The 26,841-nt window shown below is 39.8% G+C and overlaps 1 protein-coding gene across 8 annotated transcripts in view; it reads right to left on the bottom strand.

Moving 5' to 3' along the window:
• Nfia (nuclear factor I A) overlaps positions 1–26,841 on the bottom strand; it is a 612,310-nt gene that overhangs the window by 91,510 nt on the left and 493,959 nt on the right. For all 8 annotated transcript variants that reach the window (XM_045149015.1, XM_045149021.1, XM_045149014.1 and 5 more), the window contains exon 6: positions 23,259–23,386. In XM_045149015.1, the coding sequence (XP_045004950.1) occupies positions 23,259–23,386 (128 nt within the window). The remainder of the gene's footprint in view (positions 1–23,258; positions 23,387–26,841) is intronic.

The raw sequence follows: 26,841 nt of genomic DNA, 5'->3' as shown, positions 1-26,841 counted from the left end.
TTGAAATAAAAAGAAGAAATAGGAAAATCATAATTCTTTTTTTCTTTCAAATTAGCGCCTCAGTGTAGTCCAGGCTGAACTGAAACCCACTGGAGCCCCAAGCTAGTTTCAAATTCACAGTGACACTTTTACCTCCCAAGTGCTAGGATTAAAGGCATGGACCACCATGCCTGGCTGGAAAAATCACAATTCTAAGACTGAAATCCACCAAGGATGCTGATCCAAAGCCCTGTATCCACAGCCATGAAGAAAATGGTACAGGAATGAGAAGGCTCCATGAAGGTCGTGGCTGGAGAAAACCCTCCCAAGGTCCTATTTCAATAGTTCTAGGACATACAGTACAAGTGAGAGAGAGCGGAGGGAAGGATTGCCATAAAGCTGAATTATTCCAATGACAATTAAGCAAAGTGGCAGGGATTTAAAGAGAACACTGTGCCAAGTCAGTGTTAGTGCTTACTCTGTTAAAGGAGATATTCAAACAGTCATCCTTCTGTGAAAGGTGTTCCTGTAAATGCTACTTGGGGCAACTGTCCCTTGTTTCACATGCCTCTTGTGGGAGTTTGGAATATGTAATTCAAAGTGCCAGAGAAGATTTATCTTGCATATGGCCCTTTCTTCAAAGGGTTAAAGACTACATGGTTCAGTAAGAGGGGGATGAGAGATGAGGGAAAAAGAAGGCCATAAGAGGGAATTATAATCAAAATATATTGTGTGCATGTATGAAAATTGTCCATAAAAAAGTTAAAGTAAAAAGTGTCACGGTCTAGAACAGAAAGTTTAGTTACAGAAATTTTAATTTATAGCTACAGTGCTTGAGAGCAAGTCAAAACAAGCAACTTCTGCACATTCATCTTAAATCCAATATGTGAATAGACAAAGATAAGACCCCCCAATGTTGCCAATTTGTATTTTTTGTTTTCTTTTGTGTGTTTGGTATTTCGCGGTAGGGTCTCACTCTAGCTCAGCTGACCTGGAATTCACTATGTAGTCTCAGGGTGGCCTTGAACTCACAGCGATCCTCCTACCTCTGCCTCCCGAGTGCTGGGATTAAAGGTGTGCGCCATCATGCCCGGCTTGCCAGTTTGTATTTTTAAGATATGTGAAATATCTTTGGATATTCTGTTGTTCATTGCCAACTTTCAACCCCTGTCAGGTTTTGCAAGCAAGTGCCTTTAACCACTGTACCATCTTGCCAGCCCCTCAAATCAAGCTCCTAATGAAGTTGCAACTTTTATTTTGCCCTAAATATTGCAAGCCTGTATGACACTAACTCCTGTTGTGAGTGTCCCTTTAACACACAGGTATTCTGAGCCACCTCCCTGCCAAATCTAATGTGGGGAACAGAAAGCCAGTTATGTTTATCAGACCAAGGGTGTCAGCATAAGTTTTGGTGATATTCCTCAAGCCTAGGAGGAAAATCAACACACATATTTTTCAGCTGCCATATTCTAGCAATATCCCCACAAGTGAGAACAGGACCTTTCCAGAACTGTTTCAGCTATACCTTAGATTAGATCACCCGTAACCAGGATGGTAAATACAGGCAGAGACTGGGTAAATTACTCACACCATTAATGCCATCTGGTCCTGTAGGTATAAACATTTGCTATGTGGTACAAGGACATAGTGAACACACTGTAGTTCCCTTAGGTCTGTTTCCAAATGATTAAAATCCATTAGGTTCACTATAATGTAACTTACTATAATTAACACACTCAACAATAAGGAGATAAAACTTTCAGACTATCTTGGCTTTTATACCTTTTTAGTGAATAAAAAGGTTTTAAAGTCATTTTTATAATGGAGAGAATAAAATGCAAGTTAATGAAGCTCTTGCATTTATCCTTTGTAATTTACGCACATCCATGTAACATAAGCCACAAGGACCCTCAAACTATCACAGCATAAAGAAGTTCAGGTAATTTGAAAGGCTTGGTAACATAAGTGATTTCTTCAATCTTATAAGAAAAACAGGAGTATGGAGTAAAAAATTATATGGATTATTCAGGAGGAAAGAAATGATTAATTCTTTAATATATTCCAACTGTACACTTGTGAATGGAAAATTTACAATCATAGAGCAAGGCATGAGGAAAATGTCAAATGAAAATCTGGTTTCTGAGCAACAATGAAGTCTCTTGACACTTTAGAAAATTTCTTCTCTCTCAAAACTGAACACATATACCCCAGTGATAGGCCTGAAATAAGGAAACTGTTTCATGTCCCATATATGTACAAGGAGGTGGCAAATTCTCCAGTCAGTCTCTCTGTCTTCCAATATCCCATCCCCCACGGGTAAGGATTGTGGCTCTGAAAAAATTTCAGAAAAAGACTATGGATAGAACATGCAAGGTAAACAAATTATTTCCCTTTCCCTTTCCTTTTTTTTTGCCTTCCTTTCTTCCTTCCTCCTCTTTCTTTCTCTCTCTCTCTTCTTCCTTCCTTCCTTCCTTCCTTCCTTCCTTCCTTCCTTCCTTCCTTCCTTCCTTCCTTATTTCTCTCTCTCTCTCTCTCTTTCTTTCTTTCCTTCCTTCCTTCTGAGAGATGGAGATAGAATATATGAGCATCTGTGTTAGGTTTCTATGTGCCCTGTCCAATATGGCAGCTATAGCTACACATAGCTACTTAAATTTAAATAAATTAAAATTCCTGTTGCATGACATCATTATAACTCAATGCTCTGCAGCTCTATGTGTTGTGGCTATGGTACCTCATTGTACAGAGAGTTCTACTGGCCAGCACTGGTGTGAACATCACCAAGTAACTTTCTACCTTTCAGTCCTGCTACACAACTCTTCCTTCCTTCTGTCCTTTCTTCCTTTCTTTTTTTTTTTTTTTTTGATATAGGGTCTAATTCTAGCTCAGGCTGATCTTGAACTCACTATGTAGCTCCAAGCTGGCTTTGAACTCATAGTGATCCTCCTAGTTCAGACTCTTCCCTAGCAGTGGGATTAACGGCATATGCTACCATGCTTGGCTTGTATGCCTTTTCTCATAGATCCTGAAAGCAAAGTTTATGCACAATACAAACACAGAACTGTATAAAAAAGGGAGAACCTCAAAGGTTTTCCTTTTTTCTCTCAGAAGCTGCAGGTAATCCAGTACTCAAGGTATACGACCATCTTTATGGGTGCTTTTCTCCACAGCTAACATTAGCCTCAATGATGTAAACTTAAGTATTTATTAAAATATGTTCCTTCCTGTCACCTAAAACTTAATGAAATGCTTTGAGTCAGAAGTTCCCAATGGTCATATTTAATCTGAAAGATGTGTACTCTGATGCTCCCTGTGTGGGGTACAGTGGCATCAGGACTCTGTTTGCCTTAATATTTGTTGGATACATGAGAAACACCCATCACTTTATTTAGAGTAAAACTTTTGAAGCTGATTGAAACATTTCATAGGGGAAAAAGAATATAATTTTAGGCCTCTTCAAATTGCTTGAACTGTGAAATCAAGTAATAAACACAAGAAAAGGTCTGTCAGCGAGAATCCAGGCTTGGTGTAGTCAGCACTTTCTTGCTCAACCTTATTATGGCAAAGCATTTGATTTTTCATCTCTGTGCTCTGTTCTTACCCACAAATAAACTACTTTGACCTCCACCTGTTACTCAGTGAAGTCTGCCTGCCATCCTTCAATAGCCCCATTCTTTGTCTTCAAAAGCCTTTGAGTCACAGAAAGTGGGAAGATAGAGTTGTGCAATGAATCAAGCTGATATCCCTTTATAACTATTCAGTACTTCACAGTTCAAGCTGGAAGCCACAGACTAAAGGAAAATGGACTTTATAGAAAGTCAGAGCTTATGGATGCTGGAAAAGTCAATGCATTTCATCATGTGAACATGAAATTTCTCACAGAAAGAGGTTCTCTCTTGAGCTCTTATTTAAAGCACACAACTTGGAGCTCATTCCTTATAGGAAAACCTCTCTCTATGGTTAGTGTCTTCATTTCAGATACATAATCCCTAGGGCCATTTCAAGGCATAATAATATTTTGAGTTATAATATGTTCATTATACTGATATTTTACCAAACAAAACAAACCACCAACCTCAAACATAGTTTTATACATGCAAATGACCACAGTACCTTAAATCACTATCATGACAAAGACAAAAGAAATGTGTGTGGGGCTGGAGAGATGGCTTAGCGGTTAAGCGCTTGCCTGTGAAGCCTAAGGACCCTGGTTCGAGGCTCGGTTCCCCAGGTCCCACGTTAGCCAGATGCACAAGGGGGCGCACGTGTCTGGAATTCGTTTGCAGAGGCTGGAAGCCCTGGCGCGCCCATTCTCTCTCTCTCTCCCTCTGTCTTTCTCTCTGTGTCTGTCGCTCTCAAATAAATAAATAAAATTAAAAAAAAAAAAAACTTAAAAAAAAAAAAAGAAAAAGAAATGTGTGTGAATGAAGACCATACAGGTACACATGTGGGTGAAGTGCAGTATCTGACATAATGATTTGCTTTCTCTGTGAACAATGACATTTCAGAAAAGAATATTGTGTGTAAAGTTGTGTCTATTGTGATTAATGCTACTTTCAAGAGGAGAGAGTGTCTGCCTAATTGTATTAAATGCTTATCTGAGTGGGATTAGCAGGATGTTTCTGCTCTGTCATTCTTTGTGACAATATAATGATGGATCCGTTTACTTATGAGTACAGTTATTAAAAACCATGCTGTTTTCTTAACTGTCTTCTAGCTTGGAAATATTTTATTAAAAATTACTTATCTGACACTAAGGGTGAATGCTTGGCAGGGCTTTGCATATCAATTAAGTAAATAAGTTAGTTCCTTCCATTCCATCAACGTCTCTGTGAGGGTTGTATGCAAGTTGGGTGAATCTTGCTTGCCATAATGTGTTTATATTGGAGTTAATGATTCATCCTTTCCCCCCGGTCTTATTTGTTCAAATTTTAAAGCTTGGTTTTTACTTAAACTAAAAACTGCTCATGGCCGACATTTTCTCTGAAGTCATGATTTAACACTTCTTTTTCACATTCACACCTTTTTTATTTTTTGGAGCCCAACTCAAGGATCCAATTTTAAACAGATAACTCCCCACAGACCAATCGGAATGGCTTGTTAGCTGAGTACCATCTTTCATGGCTTTTCTACTCACGCAGTGAACTTTACCCAGCACTTGTGAGGAAAAATTCTTTACATAAGATAAAACAAGAAAGCAGACCATGCTGGGCACTACAACTGGCTGTCCCCCAACACAATAACTATTTCCTTATGCGTCAAAAGGCAAAACTAGCTTCCTTTTCCACTCCACTTATGAACTCTCAGATTACAATTACCACCAACCCTGCTGTGAATGTGATAGACAGCCAACTATGGAACAACAGGAAGTTGATCTACATCTCTGGTTTTGGTCAACTTAATGCAGCTACCAAGTAGTCCAAGTAGCAGATAAAGACACTTGTGATATACATTATGTCTGCAAAACCTCCAAATGTATAGCTAGGACAATAATTTGTGATAGAATATAATGTCTTTGTATTATAAAGTTTCTTTTCCTTTTAAACTAAAGGCATGTTAAGACCTCAGTGTTGATGGACAAACTCATAAACTCAAGCACATCAAAGGAGGAAATTACTAGTTAAGTCTTTTGAGGATAAAATTTCTGAAGAAAAAAGGCACCCACTGGAAGAAAGAACTTTTAAAATTAGAAGCAGGTGTCACCACCATGCAGTGATAAATATCAAAGAATAGCCTCTCTGAAAAGTATTCTTGCTACTTCTAATCCCCACATACGTATTTGACATTAGAACACAGTGCGCCTCGTGTCCTTAACAGTGCTAGGATCTAAGAGATGCCCTGAAGTCACTCTGATAAACTCTCCTCACTTGGTTCATGATGTGGCTGAAAGGCAGGTGATGAATTCTGACTGAATTAAGTCATAAGTAATCCTAGTGTTCTGAAATCCAGTGAATCCTACAAATTGATCATAGTTAGGTGGTTTTCCTACTAAGCTCATGATCAGGGTAGTGTCTGCTGTACAGAGGACACTGTAGACTAGAAATGGAACTAGCTTCTAAAGACTTCAATGCCTTTCCAGCTATGCAAATAAAAACTTTAATCTATTGCTTGTTATGTACAAAGTGGGTAGTCTTTAGGGATTGGGGGGTTGGTTCAAGATGAAGAATGACAGATGCCTGGCCCACATGAAAACATGGGTGCTCGGGACCATGGTCTGAACAAGCACACCCGTGCCACAAGCTTTCAGGTTCCAGACCACAAGCTGAATGCGAAGTGCCTCCCTTCAAACAGACTGGACAGCCAAGAACTATACTAACTCTGTATTTAAAGAAGAGAGCATTTTTTTTTGGGGGGGATTGCTAATTTAGAAGAAGCAGGGAGAAGAGTCAGCTGCCATTGATTCTGAGAAGCCATAGCTGTTGATAGTTGTTAATGAGCTCAGTCATTCTCTCTTGGTTTAATTTTTTTTTTATCAACTCTAAGGGATGCTTTGAAGTAAAGTGACTTTTCTATGCCTGACTTTTCTCTCATATAAGAGATGTCCTCTGTGATGAGGCCTGGAAGGAACCCTCTTCAGGGTAACACTCTGTGTACTGCTCATGATCCATCAGGAAACGGGTCCTGATTTACTGTGTCTGTGTGAGCACTTCTCGGAATCTCCTAGAATGGAATTCACCCATCATCTCCAAATGGGTGCCATGTCTTTGATTAATTGATGAATTTCTGATGTATCTGAAACCCATAGACAGAGTGAGTTGTAGAAATAGTTGTAGGAATTTGCCTGCAGGAAAGCAAGCAGTAGCACACAGCCCCACCGGTGGCTGCCACAGAGCCCAGGCAGAAAGGTTAGGACTGCTGTAGATGCCTTCTTCTTTTGCCCCCAGTCTGCATACAAGAGTCTCATTCCAGAATATTAAGGAACTCCTTAATTTAAAAAAAGTCAATAAATAATTAAACAAGCAAAAACAATGGTGTGGCTGAGGAGATAGCTCAGTAGTTAAGATGCTTGCCTGCAAAGCCTAAACACCTAAGGTTGATTCCCTAGTACCCACATAAAGCTGAATGCACAAAGTAGCACACATAAATGGAATTTGTTTCCTAATGTGCCTATTGTCTGCCTCTCTTTCTCTGCTTACAAATAAGTAAGGTAAATAGATGTAGTTTACAAAAAAACATTGGGGCTGGAAAGATGGCTCAGCAGTTAAGGCACATGTCTGCAAAGCCTAAGGAGCTGGGATTGATTCTCCAGTACCCACGTAAAGCCAGATACACAAAGTGTCACATGTGTCTGGAGTTCATTTGCAATGGCTAGAAGCCCTGGCATGCCCATTCTCTCTATCTTCCTCTTTATCTCTTTCATTCTCTCTCAAATAAGTAAATAGTAAAATAATACATAAAAAACAAAGCTTTATAGCAATTAGGCCTGAACTTTATTTCTACATGAATGGATAGTGTTCTACTTGATTATTTAACATTTAGATAGAATCATAACTATGTCAATAAATATAAAAACAAATGGGAGAGAAGTAAACCTCAAAATAGTAAAGTAGCAATTTTATATGAATATATATTCATACACACAAACACACACACACAGTTTGGAACAATATGTGGCCCATAATACACGTTCAAATAACACTATGACTATCACTTACAAAACGAATATTTAAAATTCTAGAAGTGGAGCTGGAGAAATGGCTTAGAAGTTAAGGTGCTTGCCTGTGAAGCCTAAGGACCCAGATTCAATTCCACAGTACCCATGTAAGCCAGATACACATGGTGGCACATGAATCTGGAGCCCCCTTGCAGTGGCTAGAGGGTCTGGTGTTCCCATTCTTTCTTTCTCTCTCTCTCTTTCTCTTTCATTTTTTTGCCTCTCTGTCTCTCTCAAATAAAAAATAAAATCCTAGCAGTATTCTAGTGACAGAATATAAGAAAATAATGTATTTTACTGTTAATCAAATAAAATACTGGAGGGCTGGAGAGATGCCTCAGTGGTTAAGTGCTTGCCTATGAAGCCTTAGGACCCTGGTTCAAGGCTCAATTCCCCAGGACCCACGTTAGCCAGATGCACAAGGAGATGCACGCGTCTGGAGTTCGTTTACAGTGGCTGGAAGCCCTGGCGCACCCATTCTCCCTCTATATATATCTGCCTTTCCTTTCTGTGTCTGTCACTCTCAAATAAATAAATAAAAAACAAATAAAATTATAAATAAAATAAAATACTGGACATAATCTACATAACTGCTAAGTGAAGATCACTATTTACAGGGATATTTTTCTTTTTTTATATCAGAGGTTAAAACTACCTTGTTTTGAAGTTTGGCAAATATTTAATGATATCTAGTAGATACAGTAAAACATTACATCAAACTTTTAGGGAATTTCATCTATCTTTAATTTATCTATTTTTGTCTTTTGTTTCTCTTCTTCCAACTATAGTTTTTAATTATTTTATCCATTAGCAAGTTAAATCTCTAGAATAAATTCATTTCCTGTCTGTAAAGACGTGCTTTAGTTCTTCCCAATTAATTACACACAAGTTAGAAAACTGTTTTAGACAGAAAGACTTAGGCCTATGTGTATAGTATGATCTCTAGCAAAGACAGTTGAGGATGGTCCTGGCTCATGAACTTCCTGTGGAGTACTAAGCACGCCCACCTTCTGCATGCTTCTTAGGGATGGGGACAGGCAAGACTCTGCACTCAGGGAGGGAAGGACATAAGCACCAGCCTTCACTGATGCTCCTTTAGTCATGGGATGTCTTCTCAACAGGGCAGTGGCAGATTGTGGTCCACACCAGTAAGTAAGCTCTCAAATTGTATGGTGGTTAAACTTATATCAAAGCCACTGGCACTTGTTTAATGTGTCATCTTTCCTGCCTTCAGTGGGTTATAAGCTATTAGAGAGCAACTAATATCTTGCTTATTATTTTTACCTATCACCTTGTACAGAGATTTATATATAATAGTTATAGACATATATGATGTGATTTTAGTTAGACTTCATAGCATCCTTCCTCATATAGCACTTTAGAATTTTCTAAGTAGTCACCAGAAAAGACATGCCATATTTCTTTCAAGGTTCATGGTTTACATATATTAAAGATATTTCATGGGTAACATGCCCAGCACATTGCACATAGCTGGTACTCAATAAATGGTAACCCTTGTTTTCATCATACCATTTGATCTTTCCGAAGCCAGGAGTTAGGAGGCAGTGCTATTTTATTGTCCTTAATGCTTCCATATGAGGAAATGAAAATTCATAATAGTTTAAGAAAATCCCAGGCTTGCTCATGGCAGAATATACAAATTATAATTTTTATTCATTCTTTCTCTCTCCAACAAGCCTTCAAGGACTGTTGTGGTGGGAATAAAATTAGCTTCAGAGCTCCTCCTTACATTATGCTAAGTCTGAGCCACACAGTGAGCTGGAAGTTTGCTTCCTAAGCCAGGGCCTATGCTGAGGAATGAGACAGAGCAGAGCAGAGCACAGCAGGAAGGAAGAGTGTGCACAAGCCTAGCGACCAGGATCAGCATTTGTTTTTCTGGGAGCTTCTATCTTTACAGATTCCTGCATCTGGGTTCTCCCCCACGAGCAGAGCTGTACTTGCTCTCTCATCCACTTTCCAAGTGCTTCCTCTGATCCAGAACAAGAGAAGGACAGCATGAATGGTTTCCACCTTATCATTTACTTACTCAACAAAGATTGGCTGGATGGATGCCATGCTACTCGGCACTTTATAGGCTTTGGGAATAGGAACCATAATTTTTGACCACTATTTGTCATAGCTGTGTATGTGACACATGCATATGAGGAGATGATTTAGTTCCTCTAGTACACAGTTTCATAGAGTTTAATTATAAAGAGTTGGTTTTGGCCCTTTTCTGGCATTAAAATAAGCCTAGTAAGAAGGCAGGGATGGGACTTCCGGTTAAGATGGCGGCGTAGGTACCATGCCAAAGCAGCCTATTGGGGAAAAAGACCAAAAAAACCTCAGCAAAATACACACTTTTACTAAAAAGTACAGGAAATTGAAGCGGCAGCGGAGAAGTAGAAGAGTTCCAGAGCATCCAGAGCCTGCACAGGCGGGAAAAGCGGCTCCGGCAGCTCGGCCAACCACTGCGGCCGCGGCACACCAGAAAGCCGCCAGACTCGGCTCGAGCCGCAGGAAAAGCCAGGTACAGGAGCTTCCCCTCACACCGCGCTCTCCGCAACTCAGGAAATGTGAAGGGAGAGCGGCAGTGAGCAGTGGAGGAGCAGACTGCGAGGTAGAAGAACGCTTGGAGCAGCGAGAGAACCAGAGCAGCTGTGGCTCCCTCCCTTCCCCCACCGCCTGAGGCCAACGCCGGCGAGCAGAGCAGCGGCCCGGGACCCGGCCACGCCAACTTGGGCTGACAGCGGGACCCAAGCAGGAGCAGAGTTCAGCAGCAACATCAGCAGCTCCAGCACCGGTAACAGCGGCCCCAGCAGCAGCAGACCCAGGAGTGGCAGCAGCGGCAGACTCGGCAACAGCAGCTTCAGGGGGAGCAGCGGCAGTGGACACAGCAGCAGCAGCTTCAGCAGCAGTGGTGGCTCCAGCAGTGGCAGCTACAGCAGCAGCAGAGGCAGCAGCAGCGGTGGGTCCAGCAGCAACACCTTCAGCAGCAGTGGCTACAGACCCAGCAGGGGCAGCTTGAGCAGCAGCAGTTCCATCAGTAGGGGTGCTGATCTGCAGGGCCACACTTGCCAGGCTCGGTTTGCCCCGCAGGAAAAGCAAGTGCCCAGCTCCAGAAATTAGAACAGCAGCCCGACGACCCAGGCAGCAACTTGACTGAGACCAAAATCATCCAAAGTAACTGGGATTGCACCAGGTAAGGGTCTCACTTGGTCGCAAGCTGACTTGGATCCCTCAACAAACCAGAAATCTTAACCTCTTTGTTGATAGAGGATCTGGTCGTTATAATAACTACTCTTGCATACATATTCGGGGCTGTTTTTGATTGAATGTGTACAGTGTTTAGTTAAATTTTAGAATCTACCTGTATTTTATTCCACTCAGCCTGCTTGAATACTCCTATAGCAGGAAACTCAACCCCTAAGAACATCTTTGTAGATACTCTGAGAGTCTTAAGAGCCACACCTAACACCTTAAGGTCCCACCCTGAAAATATATTAAATCAAATCAATTGATACAGCTAAGAATACACAGCTAGCTAGAAAATCCAAGCATTAACTTAATCCAAGATGCAAAAATATACACATTATAACACAAGAAACACTAAAAAGCAAGACGATATAAATTCACCTAAAAGTATTAATGCATCAGAAATGTCCTCCAGTGAGAAAGAATTAGAGGAAATGCCTGAGAAAGAGTTCAAAAGAATGATTATAAATATGTTCAAACAGGTCAAAGAACACATCAAAACAATCAAAGAAGAAATCAAAGAGGAAATCAAAGGAATCAAAGAAGATGCAGGACACCAATTTAATGAAATAAAGAAGGCAATACAAGACATAAATAAGGAAATATAAATAATAAAGAAAAACCAGTCAGAATTACTAGCAATGAAGAACACAGTTAACGAAATAAAAAACTCTGTAGAAAATCTCACCAGTAGGATGGATGAGGGAGAGGACAGAATATCTAAGCTAGAAGACCAGGTGGCAGACTTAATGCAGTCCAACAAAGAGAAAGACAAACTTATAGAAAAGTATGAGTGGGAATTTCAAGATATTCGGGACACTATGAAAAGATCCAATATAAGAATATATAAGAATTCAGGGCATAGTAGAAGGAGAAGAACTCCACTCCAGAGGCATAGTAGGCATCTTCAACAAAATCATAGAAGAAAAATTTCCCCAAATTGGGAAAGAGGTGCCAATACAGATACAGGAAGCCTTTAGAACCCCAGCCAGACAAAACCCAGAAAGAACCTCTCCTCGCCATATTATAATCAAACTTCCAAACACACACACCAAAGAAAAAATATTGAAAGCAGTTAGAGAGAAAAATCAAGTTACCTACAAAAGCATGCCCATCAGGATTAGAGCAGATTATTCAACACAAACTTTTAAAGCCAGAAGGGCTTGGAGTGATATATTCCAAGTTCTGAAAGATAACAACTGTCAACCAAGGTTACTTTATCCTGCAAAGTTATCCATTCAAATAGATGGAGAAATAAAGACATTACATGACAAAAGCAGGTTAAAGGAGTATTTGAAGACAAAACCAGCTCTACAGAAAATACTTGATAGAATCCTCCATGCTGAAGAAAAGGAAAAGCACACATATAAGGAACATAGAAAAAACAAGCAATACTCAAATACTAGTTAACAGAAGAGAGCGCAGGTAGAACCAGAAACACACACACACACACAAAAAAAATGGCAAACATAAATACACACCTTTCAATAATATCTCTTAATATCAACGGCCTCAATGCCCCAACGAAAAGACATAGATTTGCAGACTGGGTTAAAAAGCAGGATCCTATAATTTGTTGTCTCCAAGAAACTCACCTTTCTACAAAGGATAGACATTATCTTAGGATAAAAGGTTGGAAGACGGTGTTTCAAGCAAATGGGCCTAGAAAACAAGCAGGGGTTGCTATCCTAATATCAGACAGGGTAGACTTTAGTCCGACGTTAGTCAAAAAAGATAAGGAAGGTCACTTTATATTGATTAAGGGCACACTCCAACAGGAGGACATTACAATCCTAAACATATATGCACCTAACATGGGGGCTCCCAAATTCATCAAACAAACACTATTAGAACTAAGGTCACAGATAACACCAAACACAGTGGTGGTGGGTGACTTTAACACCCCACTCTCATCAATTGACAGGTCATCCTGGGAAAGAATAAACAGAGAGGCATCTGGACTAAATGAGGTCATAGAAGGAATGGACTTAACAGATATATACAGGACATTTCATCCAAAGGCTGCAGAATATACATTCTTTTCAGCAGCACCTGGAACATTCTCTAAAATAGACCATATATTAGGACACAAAGCAAATCTTAACAAATTCAGGAAAATTGAAATAATTCCTTGCATTCTCTCTGACCACAGTGGAATTAAACTACAAATCAGTAGCAAGAAAGGCTACAGAGCATACACAAAATCATGGAAACTAAACAATACACTACTAAATGATGAATGGGTCAATGAAGAAATCAAAAAGGAAATAAAAAAATTTTTAGAGTCAAATGATAATGAGAACACAACATACCAAAATCTCTGGGACACAATGAAGGCAGTTCTAAGAGGTAAATTTATAGCCTTGAGTGACTATATTAAGAAATTAGAAAGGTCGCAAGTAAACGACCTAATGCTTCACCTTACAGCCTTGGAAAAAGAAGAACAAGGCAAACCAAAAATCAGTAGACAGGAAGAAATAATAAAGATTAGGGCAGAAATTAATGAAATAGAAACAAAAAGAACAATCCAAAGAATTAATGAATCAAAGAGTTGGTTCTTTGAAAGGATAAACAAGATTGATAAACCCTTAGCAAATCTGACCACAAGAAAGAGAGAAGAGACACAAATTAATAAAATCAGAGATGAACAAGGTGACATCACAACAGATTCCAGAGAAATTCAAAAAATCATAGGGACATACTATAAAAGCATATGCTCCACAAAGTATGAAAATCTGAAAGAAATGGATGATTTCCTTGAACTATATGACCTACCTAAGTTAAATGAAAATGAGATTAATCACTTAAATAGACCTATAACAAACATGGAGATCTGAACAGTTATCAATAATCTCCCAACTAAATAAAGCCCAGGCCCGGACGGATTCACTGCTGAATTTTACCAGACTTTTAAGGAAGAGCTAACACCATTGCTTCTTAAGCTTTTCCAGGAAATAGAAAAAGAAGGAATTCTACCAAACTCCTTCTATGAGGCCAGCATCACCGTTATACCAAAACAAGGCAAAGATAGAACAAAAAAAGAAAATTACAGACCAATCTCCCTCATGAACACAGATGCAAAAATTCTCAAGAAAATATTGGCAAACAGAATACAAGAGTATATCAAAAAGATCATTCACCCTGACCAAGTAGGCTTTATCCCAGAGATGCAGGGATGGTTCTGATGGTTCAACATATGCAAATCTATAAATGTAATACATTACATAAACGGGTTGAAGGACAAAAATCACATGATCATCTCATTAGACGCAGAGAAAGCATTTGACAAAATCCAACATCCCTTCATGATAAAAGTCCTACAGAGACTGGGAATAGAAGGAACACATCTCAATATAATAAAGGCTATTTATGACCAGCCTACAGCCAACATATTACTAAATGGGGAGAAAATTGGAAGCTTTTCCAGTAAAATCAGGAACAAGACAAGGGTGTCCACTGTCCCCACTTTTATTTAATATAGTTTTGGAAGTCTTAGCCATAGCAATAAGGCAAGAGACACACATAAAAGGGATACAAATTGGAAAGGAAGAAATCAAGTTATCATTATTTGCAGATGACATGATTCTATACATAAAGGACCCTAAAGACTCTACTAGCAAGCTGTTAGAGCTGATCAATACCTACAGCAATGTAGCAGGATACAAAATAAATACACAGAAATCAGTAGCCTTAATATATGCTAACAACAAACACACAGAGGATGAAATCAGAGAATCACTCCCATTCACAAGTGCATCAAAAAAAATAAAGTACCTTGGAATAAACCTAACCAAGGAAGTAAAGAATCTATACAATGAGAACTTTAAAACACTCAAGCGAGAAATTGCAGAAGACACTAGAAAGTGGAGATACATCCCTTGTTCCTGGATTGGAAGAATCAATATTGTGAAAATGGCAATCTTACCTAAAGCAATCTACACATTTAATGCAATCCCTATCAAAATTCCAAAGGCTTTCTTCATGGAAATAGAAAAAACAATCCAAAAATTCATTTGGAATCACAAAAAAATCTCGAATATCTAAAATAATACTGAACAACAAAAAAGAGGCTGGTGGTATCACCATACCTGATTTTAACCTATACTACAGAGCCATAGTAACAAAAACAGCACGGTACTGGCACAAAAACAGACATGTAGATCAGTGGAACAGAATGGAGGACCCAGATGTAAGCCCAAGTAGCTATAGCCACCTGATATTCGATAAAAATGCCAAAAATACTCATTGGAGAAGAGACAGCCTCTTCAGCAAATGTGTTTGAAAACTGGATATATATCTGCAGAAGGATGAAAATAGATTCTTCTCTCTCGCCATGCACAAGAATTAAGTCCAAATGGATTAAAGACCTTAACATCAGACCGGAAACTCTGAAACTGCTAGAGGAAAAATTAGGGGAAACCCTTCAACATATTGGTCTTGGCAAAGACTTTCTGAATACAACCCCAATTGCTCAGGCAATAAAACCACAGATTAGCCACTGGGACCTAATGAAATTACAAAGATTTTGCACCGTAAAGGACACAGTCAAAAAAGCAAAGAGGCAACCTACAGAATGGGAAAAAATCTTCGCCAGCTATATATCTGATAAAGGATTAATATCTAGGATATACAAAGAACTCAAAAAGTTAAATAATAAGGAATCAAACAAGCCAATCAATAAATGGGCTATGGAGCTAAATAGAGATTTCTCAAAGGAAGAAATACGAATGGCATATAAGCATCTAAAAAATGTTCTACGTCATTAGTCATCAGTGAAATGCAGATTAAAACTACATTGAGATTCCATCTCACTCACTCCTGTCAGACTGGCCACCATCATGAAAACAAATGATCATAAATGTTGGCGGGGATGTGGAAAAAAAGGAACCCTTCTGCACTGCTGGTGGGAATGCAATCTGGTCCAGCCATTGTGGAAAACAGTGTGGAGGTTCCTAAAACAGCTAGAGATTGATCTACCATATGACCCAGCTATAGCACTTCTAGGCATATATCCAAAGGACTCATCTCATTTCCTTAGAAGTACATGCTCAACCATGTTTATTGCTGCTCAATTTATAATAGCTGGGAAATGGAACCAGCCTAGATGTCCCTCAACAGATGAGTGGATAATGAAGATGTGGCATATTTATACAATGGAGTTCTACTCAGCGGTAAAGAAAAATGAAGTTATGAAATTTGCAGAAAAATGGATGGACCTGGAAAGTATTATACTAAGTGAGGTAACCCAGACCCAGAAAGCCAAGCGCCACATGTTCTCTCTCATATGTGGATCCTAGCTACAGATGACTGGGCTTCTGTGTGAGAATGAAAATACTTAGTAGCAGAGACCAGTAAGTTAAAAAGGAGACATAAAGGGTAGAGAAAGGAAGGGAGGAGGATACTTAATAGGTTGGTATTGTATATATGTAATTACAATGATTGTAATGGGGAGGTAATATGATGGAGAATGGAATTTCAAATGGGAAAGTGTGGGGGTGGGGAGGGAGGGAATTACCATGGGCTATATTTTATAATCATGGAAAATGTTAATAAAAATTAAAAAAAAAAGAAGGCATTAAAAAAAAAAGAAGGCAGGGATATTTTGAAGCATAGTTAAAGTAATCATCTTGCAGTATAACTTTTCTGTTGTAACCCCTATTTCAGTGAACTTTCTCTGATAAAGAAGATCATTGAAGAATGGCCTCTCATTACCAAACTGATGCTCCCTGGCAAGTCTCTAATGAGCAGGTGCCAATACTGAAGAGATAATGGGGGAGGGTGCTATCACAGAGCAATGCTTTCCCACTGCTCCACAGAGGCAAAAGAAAAGCTAGCACATTGATCCCATGGCCATGTTTTGTAAGAGTGACAATTCCCATTACAGCAGGAGAGTGTGGGAGATTTAATCATTTTCCCTAACATATGCTAGGGCAGCAGTGTTTGTGATCAATGTACTATTGTTACCAGTCTGCTGCTTTTTTTATTGGTATTGATAATAGGCTTCCTATGTGTCTCTGCTAGGAGTATAAGTTGGTAAACTTCCTCCACTCTCACAACTGATGACTGGATATTGGCAGTCAAATCAGAACTGGCAGATGTGGGAACCAAAGTGAACCTAATAGGTGTCTTTTTTTTTTTTTTAAAGTCTTATAGCACCTGGCTTTAGGAGATTCTGAGGATCTGAACTCATGTGCTCAGGCTTGTGTGGCAAGTGATTTACCTACCAAGCATCTCCCTAGCCCCAAAATGAATATTGTTATTTAATTTTGATAGAAACAGAGAGCATGTTATTACAACACATAATTTTGAGCTGGGTGTGGTGGTGCACACCTTTAATCCCAGCACTTGGGAGGTGGACGTAGGAGGATTGCCATTAGTTCAAGGCCAGCTGGAGACTACATAGTGAATTCCAGGTCAACCTGAGCTAGCATGAGACCCTGCCTTGACAACACAAAAACAAACAAACAAACCAAAAATAAAACCATAATTTTGACCTTTAAAAATAAAATCAACTTAGCACTTTAGGAATAAGTTTATCTCTGACAGAAATTTATCCCTGACATTTTGAAAAAATAAGTACAAATATATTTTTATCATTTTTTGCACATGTATGCATAGTATGTGTGTTGTGTGTCTGCTGTAAGCATTTATATGTATAGGAATGCTCATGTAGAGACCAGAGAAAAATGTTGGGTATCCTCTTCTTGTTTTAGAAAACATCATATATTAAAAATTTTTTTTAAATTTTATTTTCAGTGCTTTTCATGCCTGTGTGCAAGCAGCTGCGGGAGACCTCATTAGTGTGTGAGATCTGGGTGGGGTCCTGATGCTGCATTGGGTGCTGAGGTCTGGATGGGTCTTCATAAAGCATTTCTAAGACACGTCTATGGTGCCATGTTGTAAGTCCTCAGAAGACATGGACTCAGACGACCACATCGACGGTCCACATGCTTGTGTAAGTAACTGGAAGTGTGACAATTTTCCAACACTGGTGAATCAGGAAGGTTATCAAAACTACCTAAAATATTATTTTAAAAGAAACCTCACAATTGAGATTCTTCTTTATTTTTATTTATTTACTTGTGTGTGTGTGTGTGCGAGGGGGGGGGCACAGATAGAGAAAATGAGGATGCCAAGGCCTCTAGCCACGGCAAATGAACTCCAAATGCATGTGCCACCTTGTGCAGCTGGCTTATGTGGAGAATGAAGAATCGAACAAAGGTCCTTTGGCTTTGCAGGCAAGTGTCTTATCCGATAAGCCATCTTTCTGCTCCACACATGAGATTCTTAATACAGAGCCCACCATCATAAAATACATTTCAAAAATGATGTTTAAGATAATATAAAATCATGTTTTATTGACAAATCATTGTGCACATTCATGGGCTACAAAGTGCTGTTTTGATACATGGACACATTCTACAATGGACCAAGTCAGGGAACTGAGCATATCTAGCACCTCAAGTAATCATAATTTTTTTGTAGTGGGAACATTCATTGTCCTAATAGCTGGTTATTTAGTTATCACAGACAAAATATATTGTTAACTGTAGCTACCTTACTATGCAAGAGAATATAGTCTTCCTATCTAACTGGGTGCACTGACTAACCTCTCCTCCATCCTGTCCTCTTCTTTTCCTCCCCAGCTGCTGATAACCGCTGTTCTCCTCAATGAAGTGACATTTAAAACAATTTTGTTCATTTAGAGGAACAACCTTGAAGACAAAGGATGGGTACAACAGTGTGGTATGCTATGGCTGACCAGTGAGATGCCTGGTCAAGCCTTAGCAATCATTTTCCAACTACTTGCTAATAAATGAATTGGACTGGAAGCCTGTAGCTTAAAAACATAAAAAAATGCTGGGGGCTAGGAAGATAGCTCATTTGAAAGATGTGAGTTTGATCTCTAGTACCTACTTCAATGACAGATATGTGTGGTGGCATGCTTATAACCCCAGTGCTAGGGAGACAGGGACAAGCAGATTCCTGGTGCTCATTGGTTGGCTAGCTAGCTGAGCCTATTTAGTGAACTCCATGCCAATAAGACATGCCCTTACATCAAAGGGTGTGGAGGGTACACCTGAGCATAACACCCAAGGTGGTCCTCTGGCCTCTACACATACATGCACACATGTGCATGCACACCTGTCCATATATGTGTGTCACACACATGTGAGCATGCATACAAGCACACATATACATCACTCACATACATACAAAAATATACAGGAAATATCATTTTTGAGAATACTACTGGAAGCAAATTCTGCCTTCAAATTGATTGAGAGCACCCAACACTGCTTCATTTACTCATTCTATTAGTATTTCTGAACATCTATTATGTTTTACACACTATTGGGGATGTTAGGAGTACAGAGTGGGAAAGACAGACTGTGCCCCATCTTGTGGAGTGTACACTCTTGAAAGACAAAATTGTACCAGTAGATGGAGTATGGAGGAAGCAAGGCTATGGGTTACAAGATGATGGAGGAGGTGTCAGGAGATATCTTAGATCACTAAGGGTGGCTCTGATATGGTATTACAGACATGAATGCTGAGAATGACCTCATTTTATGGATGAAAATGATACTTTATTGTACAAACAGTTAATACTGTGCTTATATTCTACACATATTGAGTAGTCCATATATATATGCTTTGCCTAACTGAGGTTATATGATATAAGCTTGGGATGCAGAAAATGGGGGATTTTCAGGCCTTTCTGCTGAGTTGTTTACTATTTTTCATTCTGATATTTTTAACTTGAGTACAAATCCAGGGCACAAGACTTTGAAACACAAGCATAAATGGTTATGCTAAAAGAGGCTGCCAAATATAGAAGACAAACTTATATTCTGAGGTCAGATTTGGCTTGAAATACAGCTCTGAGATCCACAGATTTACTATCGGTGTGGGCTTGGGCAAGCCACTTAACCTTTCATGATTCTCAGTTTTCATCTCCAGAGAGGAAAAATCATTACATTTTGCATATTTTAGAGGAGGTTAATTAGAAAAAAAGAAACCCTGATGCAAAGTAGGCACTCAATTGTGAATAGAACTTTTACCATATTTATTAAGGCATCATACACAGCCCCAGAAAATGTAGGCAGTTGCCTGTTAATTTCCTTCATGAGTATTTACATTATCAGTTTCCCAGAAATTTTTCATTTGTGCAGATAAATATGACTTGATGGTATGTGCATTTCTGCTGGATAGGGTTTCATAGGATTCACTTCATCAGTGCATGACTAGCCTTAAAGCTTCAAATCTAACCCAGCTTTGAGATAACTGGGAAATGAAACTAAGTGGAAGGAACAAATGCAGCATTGTAAGAGAAGTAAAAGTCAGCCCGAGGTTGCCTGATGCTTTTAAATGAACATCATCTTTAATCTCCTGTGCCCTCCTTCCCAGATATTAAGAGCTGTGCACCAAAAGTGCTGAGATAAACTAATGGGGAACAGGATACTATAGGAGACACTTGAAAAAAATCCATGTAATTTACTGCATGTCTGGTTTGTTTTATTATTCCAAAGCCTCCCTGTTGCTCAAGGAAGTCTTTTTTGGCCACCTTTGGCCCTCCATAGCTAGGGATTCCTGGTAACACAGTGAGGGCAGACACCCAGATGCTAGATGCTGAGGGGAAAGAGCACAGCTGCTCCATGTCACAGCGGAGGCACAACCCCAGTATTCTTAGTACTTGTTTGAGAAAATTATCCCAAGCGTAGGCAACCAAGAGGCTACTGGTGCATTAGGATATACATAATTCCCAACATATTTCTGAAGGCAATTTACATGAGTGAGCCACTAAAAGCCTCCTACTTAATTAACTGTACCCCTGGGGAAAAGCTATGCAGACCCAGATAAGTGTGGGAACAACATAAAGGTGTTCTCTGTGCCAAAAAGAGGATTGGGCTAGATGGAAAATCCCCAAAAAGGACCATCTGGCAGCATAAATTATCCATTTAAAGTGGCTGGTGTGAGCTAATGGCACCAAAGTCACCATGAACATGTGCAGCATCCTTCAGTGGTGTTTGACTGTCCCCTCAGGCCCTGTTTCAACTATGACTTTCTATGCAGAATATGGCCAAATGTAAATTTATCCACTGCCCTCCATGGCTCCCACACATATATACCATGAAACTGCATTTGACTTTAACAAAATCAGGCCATGCAATGGATGATCCACTCAGGAACATAACTGTGGGGGATTTAAGAAAAAAGAATCTCCATTTAAAGAGGATTCAGCAATTAGAATTTAGTTATCTAATGATTACCAAGGGTATAGATCCTCAGATGTTAAAAATTATTGTTATTTTAATCATAATATACAGGTGTACACAGAAGTCACTGAGAATGAAAGCCAAAGTATTCTATTTAACCAGCCCTCACTGCCCCCAAATACACCAGAAAGGAAGAGGTGGATGTAAGGGCCCAGCCTCAGTGTGGATGGGTTCCATGTACACCAACATAACCAAGCAGCTTGAATCCACATTCAATATGTGGGTATAACACCCTAGCACACAGGTACCAAAATATATTTGATTCTAATTTTCATAGAACCAGGTCATTAGCTAGAACTAATTAGTCTTTTAAAAAGGGTTCAAGGAAGTTTTAGATCTTTTAATGTTTTAATAGTACAACTTTTCATGGGCACCCCACAGAAGCTATGCTGAGGTCATGGTTTGTTGGCAGTGAAGAGTCAGTGAGCCTAGCTTTATTTTTGAGTCACTCTAGGCAAGCTGATATGAATATAAGCATAGTGGAAGGCTGAGTCTCACCTGCACAGAAGAACCACCATTGTGAGCACACACAGGCTCATCTTACCCCTGCACTTCCCATATCTCCATGCGATGATCTGTTCCTCAGTGTGTTCCCACTATTGTCTTGAGTTCCCAGAACCCACAGCCACCCGCAGAGTTCCCATTGAAGGTGGCAGAACCAGTGAATGAATGCCTAAGATGAGTGAGGGGCTGGGTTGAAGGAAAGCACAAGAAATTCTGCATTTTCATAAAGGGAGTAATAAAAGTCCCAGCCAGTAGGACCTGAGGGCATTCATTATTATTAGTTTGTATTTATGACAGAGTGTAACTAATGTGGGAGGAAGCATGCTTCTCTGAATGTTAGAAACTGTCTAGATTACTGTAACTACCGAAACCAGGATAAAGAACACTTCCATCACTCCTGAAATCTCCTGCTATTCCTAAATTCCAAAATTTGGGTTTTTTTTCTGTTAGGGAAGAGAGAAGGGTGAAGATATAGAGATAAAGGAGTGAGTCTGAAGACATTCTTAGTGTCTGTCTGCTTGTATAGGCAATTACTCTGAGACAGGAATGGAGAGAGATGTCCAGAAAACTTGTCCAGTTTTTCCTCCAGTTACTTACTCTGTGCTAGGGATAATTCTTAAATGGGCTTTATACATATACATACAGAACCCATTTGCATATTAAATATATACTATCACTTTTTTTAATCCCCAGAAGCAGCATTAAAATACTGGTCAATACTGTCAGACTGTAAAATGGGAACACAGGACAAGAAAAGTTAGGTTAATTTGCTCACATGCACACAGTCACATGGCTGAAGCCAAATTATACTCTGGCTGATTCCCAAACCCACATGTTATCATCTGTACCCATGAGGCTTGTCATATTGAGAAAGGCATTGAAGACTATTCCTTCTAAGCCACAGGGAGGTCAGACATTAGGATTTCCACAAACTGCTGCTATCAGTATCACTTGTGTTACACTGTAGACGTCAGGTATCAATCCCAGGATGTCAGACCAACAGTCACTTGCTCAGGTCAGTACGGATGGGCATAAGGCAGGGGTTTGGTATAAATAATAAAACAATCATGATGATGGCCAGCAACAAGAAAATTGTGAAGTGTTTCTCACTTTATAAAAATACCACTGTAAGTTGTAGCACAAGTAACTTGTTCTTCTTTCTGGTGTTATTAATTCATTTGAAAAAGTTGATTAGTTTGTATTATGGATACTAAAATATAATTTTAAAAACAAAACCAACAAGTATGAAAGCAAAAGCCACTAAAGTCCCAACTCCTCAGCAAACTGAGGCAAGAGAATAAATTCAGCCCCAAATGTTGAGGCCAGTCTGGGCAACATAGTGAGAGCCCAGCTCAGGAAATAAGTCAGCAAGCAACAAAATTAAAAACAAATGAATGGAGGATCATAGTGTTGGTGACAATATGTACACAGAAATCATGAGCCACTCTAACTAGCTTCTTCCTTTAGTTGATGATGGGGTTCTGCCACTTCTGTGAATGTGAAGGTCAGAGCATAATATAAACACATTTGCACATTGCTATTCAGGTTTTGATGTGCAGCATGGGCCCCAGTGCATCTCCCTTCCTTACCTGGCTCCACTTCATGCCATCCACTGGACTGACTGCCACTCCCTGGAGAGCGCCCCTGGCCTGTGTAAAATGGTTCCTCACCGGGACTGTCCATTTCATCCTCCACAGACTTGAGGCGCTTTGTGGAGCTGAAAGAACAAAGAAGTGCATGTTGAAAAGTAATCCAGACCACCTTTCTGCCAGACACTGTATTCCTGGCACAAAGAAGGTCCAGAGAGAAAACTACTGTTCCAGGACTGAAGATCTTAAGACAGCTGGGTGAGTCACTGGAGGTGGGATGTGGTCTCGGGCCTACGTTGAACCAAATATCTGGGTTTGATTTGTAGTGTCCCTTCAGCTGCTATTACCACCATGCCCACTGCTGTTTCCTTCCAGGAGCTGGTAGCTGGCTCCTGCTCTGACCTCCATTTGGAAGCATTGATAGGGAGCCCAGCTTTCCTATCTCCATGGGTGGTGGCTTGGGGCTGATGATTAACACTGAACTTAGACATCTAAGTTCAAACCTCTGCTAAAGCCCCAGAAAATATATAATAAATACATTTTTTTTAAAAGCAGGACTCCTGATTCTTTCAGAAAAGCTTAGATTGCTTTTTAAAAATATTTTTGTATACTTTCTATCTTCTGCTTGGTTTGTTTATGCAAGAAATATTTGCTACACAGCTAAGTAATCAAGGTATTCCTCTAGACACTAGAGATACCATACTGAACAAAATGGACAAAAAGTGGGAGGAATGAATGAGGGACAGTCCAAAGAGAATGAGAGACATGGACACTGAGTACCCTGGACCTTGATGCCCTTCTTCTGTACAGGGATGACCTTAGTCAAGTTTCATTCCATCAAGCTGAAGACATCTGTTTTCTGGAGAGGTATGACTGATGACACTATAGGATGTATGTCATTTCCTTCAGCCATGTAACTGAATTTTCCTCCCACTGAGGAACCTGAGAGTACAGAAGCATCAGAGCACAACATGCCACTCTTCTTGTTCAGATGACTGAGTGGAGAATGTCACCAACACACCACAGAGCTGACCCATAGGGGAATGACTGCTGGGAAATCTCCTGCTGTGTCAGGGTGCAGAATTTTCCATGGGTCTCATTCCTCAAACACTTACTATGTAGGCCCTCTGTGCTGGGGCTGGGTGCTGCATTAAGTGTGGAAGACTGTGATGAGTCCATATGGCTCCGGCCACATGGGAGAAGAGGGGTTATGAAAGAACTGCGCACGGCTATGGTGGATCACATGATGGAGGAAGAAAACAATGAAACATACCTGTAGAGGTTGAGAAGGACTTCTTGGAGCAGAGAGCTCCTGAGCTTTCTTTACATATTAAAGAGATGAGAACAGGAAAGGAAATGGCAGGGGTAGGCTGCTATTCCGCTAATGTACCACTCAGATATTTTGGTTTTAAAAACATTAAAATCCTTCGGTATTATTTGGCAAACTGCCATTGTCTCAAGCTCCATTAGTTTCTTCCAAACTTGGCATGCCTCTCTTGCTGTGGGACACTGTCACAGTCCAAACCTACAGCGTCCTAGAGGTCAATGCAGAACCACATGGCAATTCCCACGTTCACTCTTACTCTTGAGCTCATGGCACATAGGTTACCAGACACTGAACAGCACTCCTACAACCAGGTGCCTCAGGCAGAAATAGCAACATGAATCAAGGTGATGCATGTAGAAAACTGTATCTTTCGAGATGCTGAAGTTGAAAGAGGTGCCCAGGGGAAGAGCATGGTGCAAGTTAGAGAAGATATTGTGGCTTTGAGCTTGATAACCACAAGCAATGGAGACTCCCTGAAGCCCTCTAAGTAGGAGTGACATGGGAGTCATTTTGAAGTAAAGTGTCTTGGAAGTAGACAATGGATTAAGGAAGGCAAAGGGAAAAGAAGGTGCAGCATAGATGGGGGACTTTTAGGAGGCTACTTCAACAATCTGAACTTTAATACATGCAGGGCCCATTTGAAATAAGAAACCTTAGTTGTTGATGTGAGTGTACCATTGATCTTGGTTACTAGGTTTTGGTCTCACTGAAACCAGACTGCAGGAAAGCTAACTTCAGAACTAAGGAAAGATCTTTAACAACCTAATTAATGTTCTCTTTTTACATTTCTTTGAAATTCAATAAAAAATGACCACTTGAAGAATTTTTCTATATTTTGTGTATAAAATATATCTAATGATGGTAGGCAGAGGTAGAAGGATTGCTGAGTTTGAGGCCAGCCTGGGACTCATATATATATATATGGAGAGAGAGAGAGAGAGAGAGAGAGAGAGAGAGAGAGAGAGAGAGACCATTATAAGAGCTTTCTCTCTCTTACACGCACGTGCACACACACACACTATATATATATATAAAATCAGAAAAACCTGGTCTCTCTGAGTAAATGTCTTCTGCTTCCTTTTATTCAGAATATGCAAATTATATAAGTCATTGGTTTCCCATCTTGCCTTGAAATCAGGTAGCTCAAGGTCAAATTTAAGGCATCATTCTAGTTAAGGTTCCTTCTGTATCTCTCTTATCTTTCCATGTTTTTGACTTTCTAAATATATTTAATAAAATCCATTGTGTTTTAAAAGTGACAGCCACTTGAAATCACTTGTAAGTCAGAGGACTACAAATCAGGGGAAACTCCCTGATGTCCTCTAGCAAATCAAAAGCCAGACCAGCATGTTTGGGTGGGATGGTAAGAGCTTCAGTGAAGTGACTATCTTTTTATTACTATCATTTTAAAATCTCCTGTGAGTACTGCAGTGTCAGACAAATACAGATGCTCAGAAGCTGCTGTGTGAGTATATGTGACAAGAACTCATCTGGGCATCTTGATTCAGGGAGGCCCAACCTGAAAGGCCAGCTCTGCTATCTATCATTCCCTCTTTCTCCTGTTGTTATTTTTCTGAGCTATAAGTTTCTGGCTTCCTTAAAATGCTCTAGTAAGATTCGGCTATGAAATTCTATAGGCAAGAAACCCTGTGGTTACCAGCTGACACCCGATCTTGAAAGTGAGGACACTGAGTATCGACACAGGACAGGCATGGGGAGGATGGGGAAGACCAGGACTCAGCAGTGCAGAAAGTCTACAGTGCTGGGCAGTGGGTGATGAGCTTTCAAGACAATTTAATGACTCTACAAACTTGACAGTGGGATTATCTTGATGAAGTTCTTTGGAATAAAGCATTTATTTTGTCAGGTATGGTGGCACACACCTTTAATCCCAGCACTTGGGAGGTTGAGGTGAGGAATATTGCTGTGAGTTGAAGTCTAGCCTGAGACTACATAGTGAATCCCAGGTCAGCCTGGGCTAGTGTGAGACCCCACCTTGGAAAACCAAAACAAACAAACAAAAATTATTTTATCTATATTATTATGCTTTCTATGACTTAGGAGATGCTTACCCTGGAGCATTGTAGAACCTATGGGAAATAACTGTTATTCTCCTTTTTATTTACTGATTTCTTTTTTAAAAATATATTTTATTTACTTATTTATGAGAGAGAGAGGGAATGGGTACACCAGGGCCTCTAGCCACTGCAAATGAACTCCAGATGGATGAGCCCCCTTGTGTATCTGGCTTAGATG

The sequence above is a fragment of the Jaculus jaculus genome, chromosome 5 (assembly GCF_020740685.1).
Source record: "Jaculus jaculus isolate mJacJac1 chromosome 5, mJacJac1.mat.Y.cur, whole genome shotgun sequence".
Lineage (NCBI taxonomy): Eukaryota > Metazoa > Chordata > Mammalia > Rodentia > Dipodidae > Jaculus > Jaculus jaculus.
Note: the sequence above shows the minus strand (reverse complement) of the source record. Positions and strands in the feature narration are given on the sequence as shown.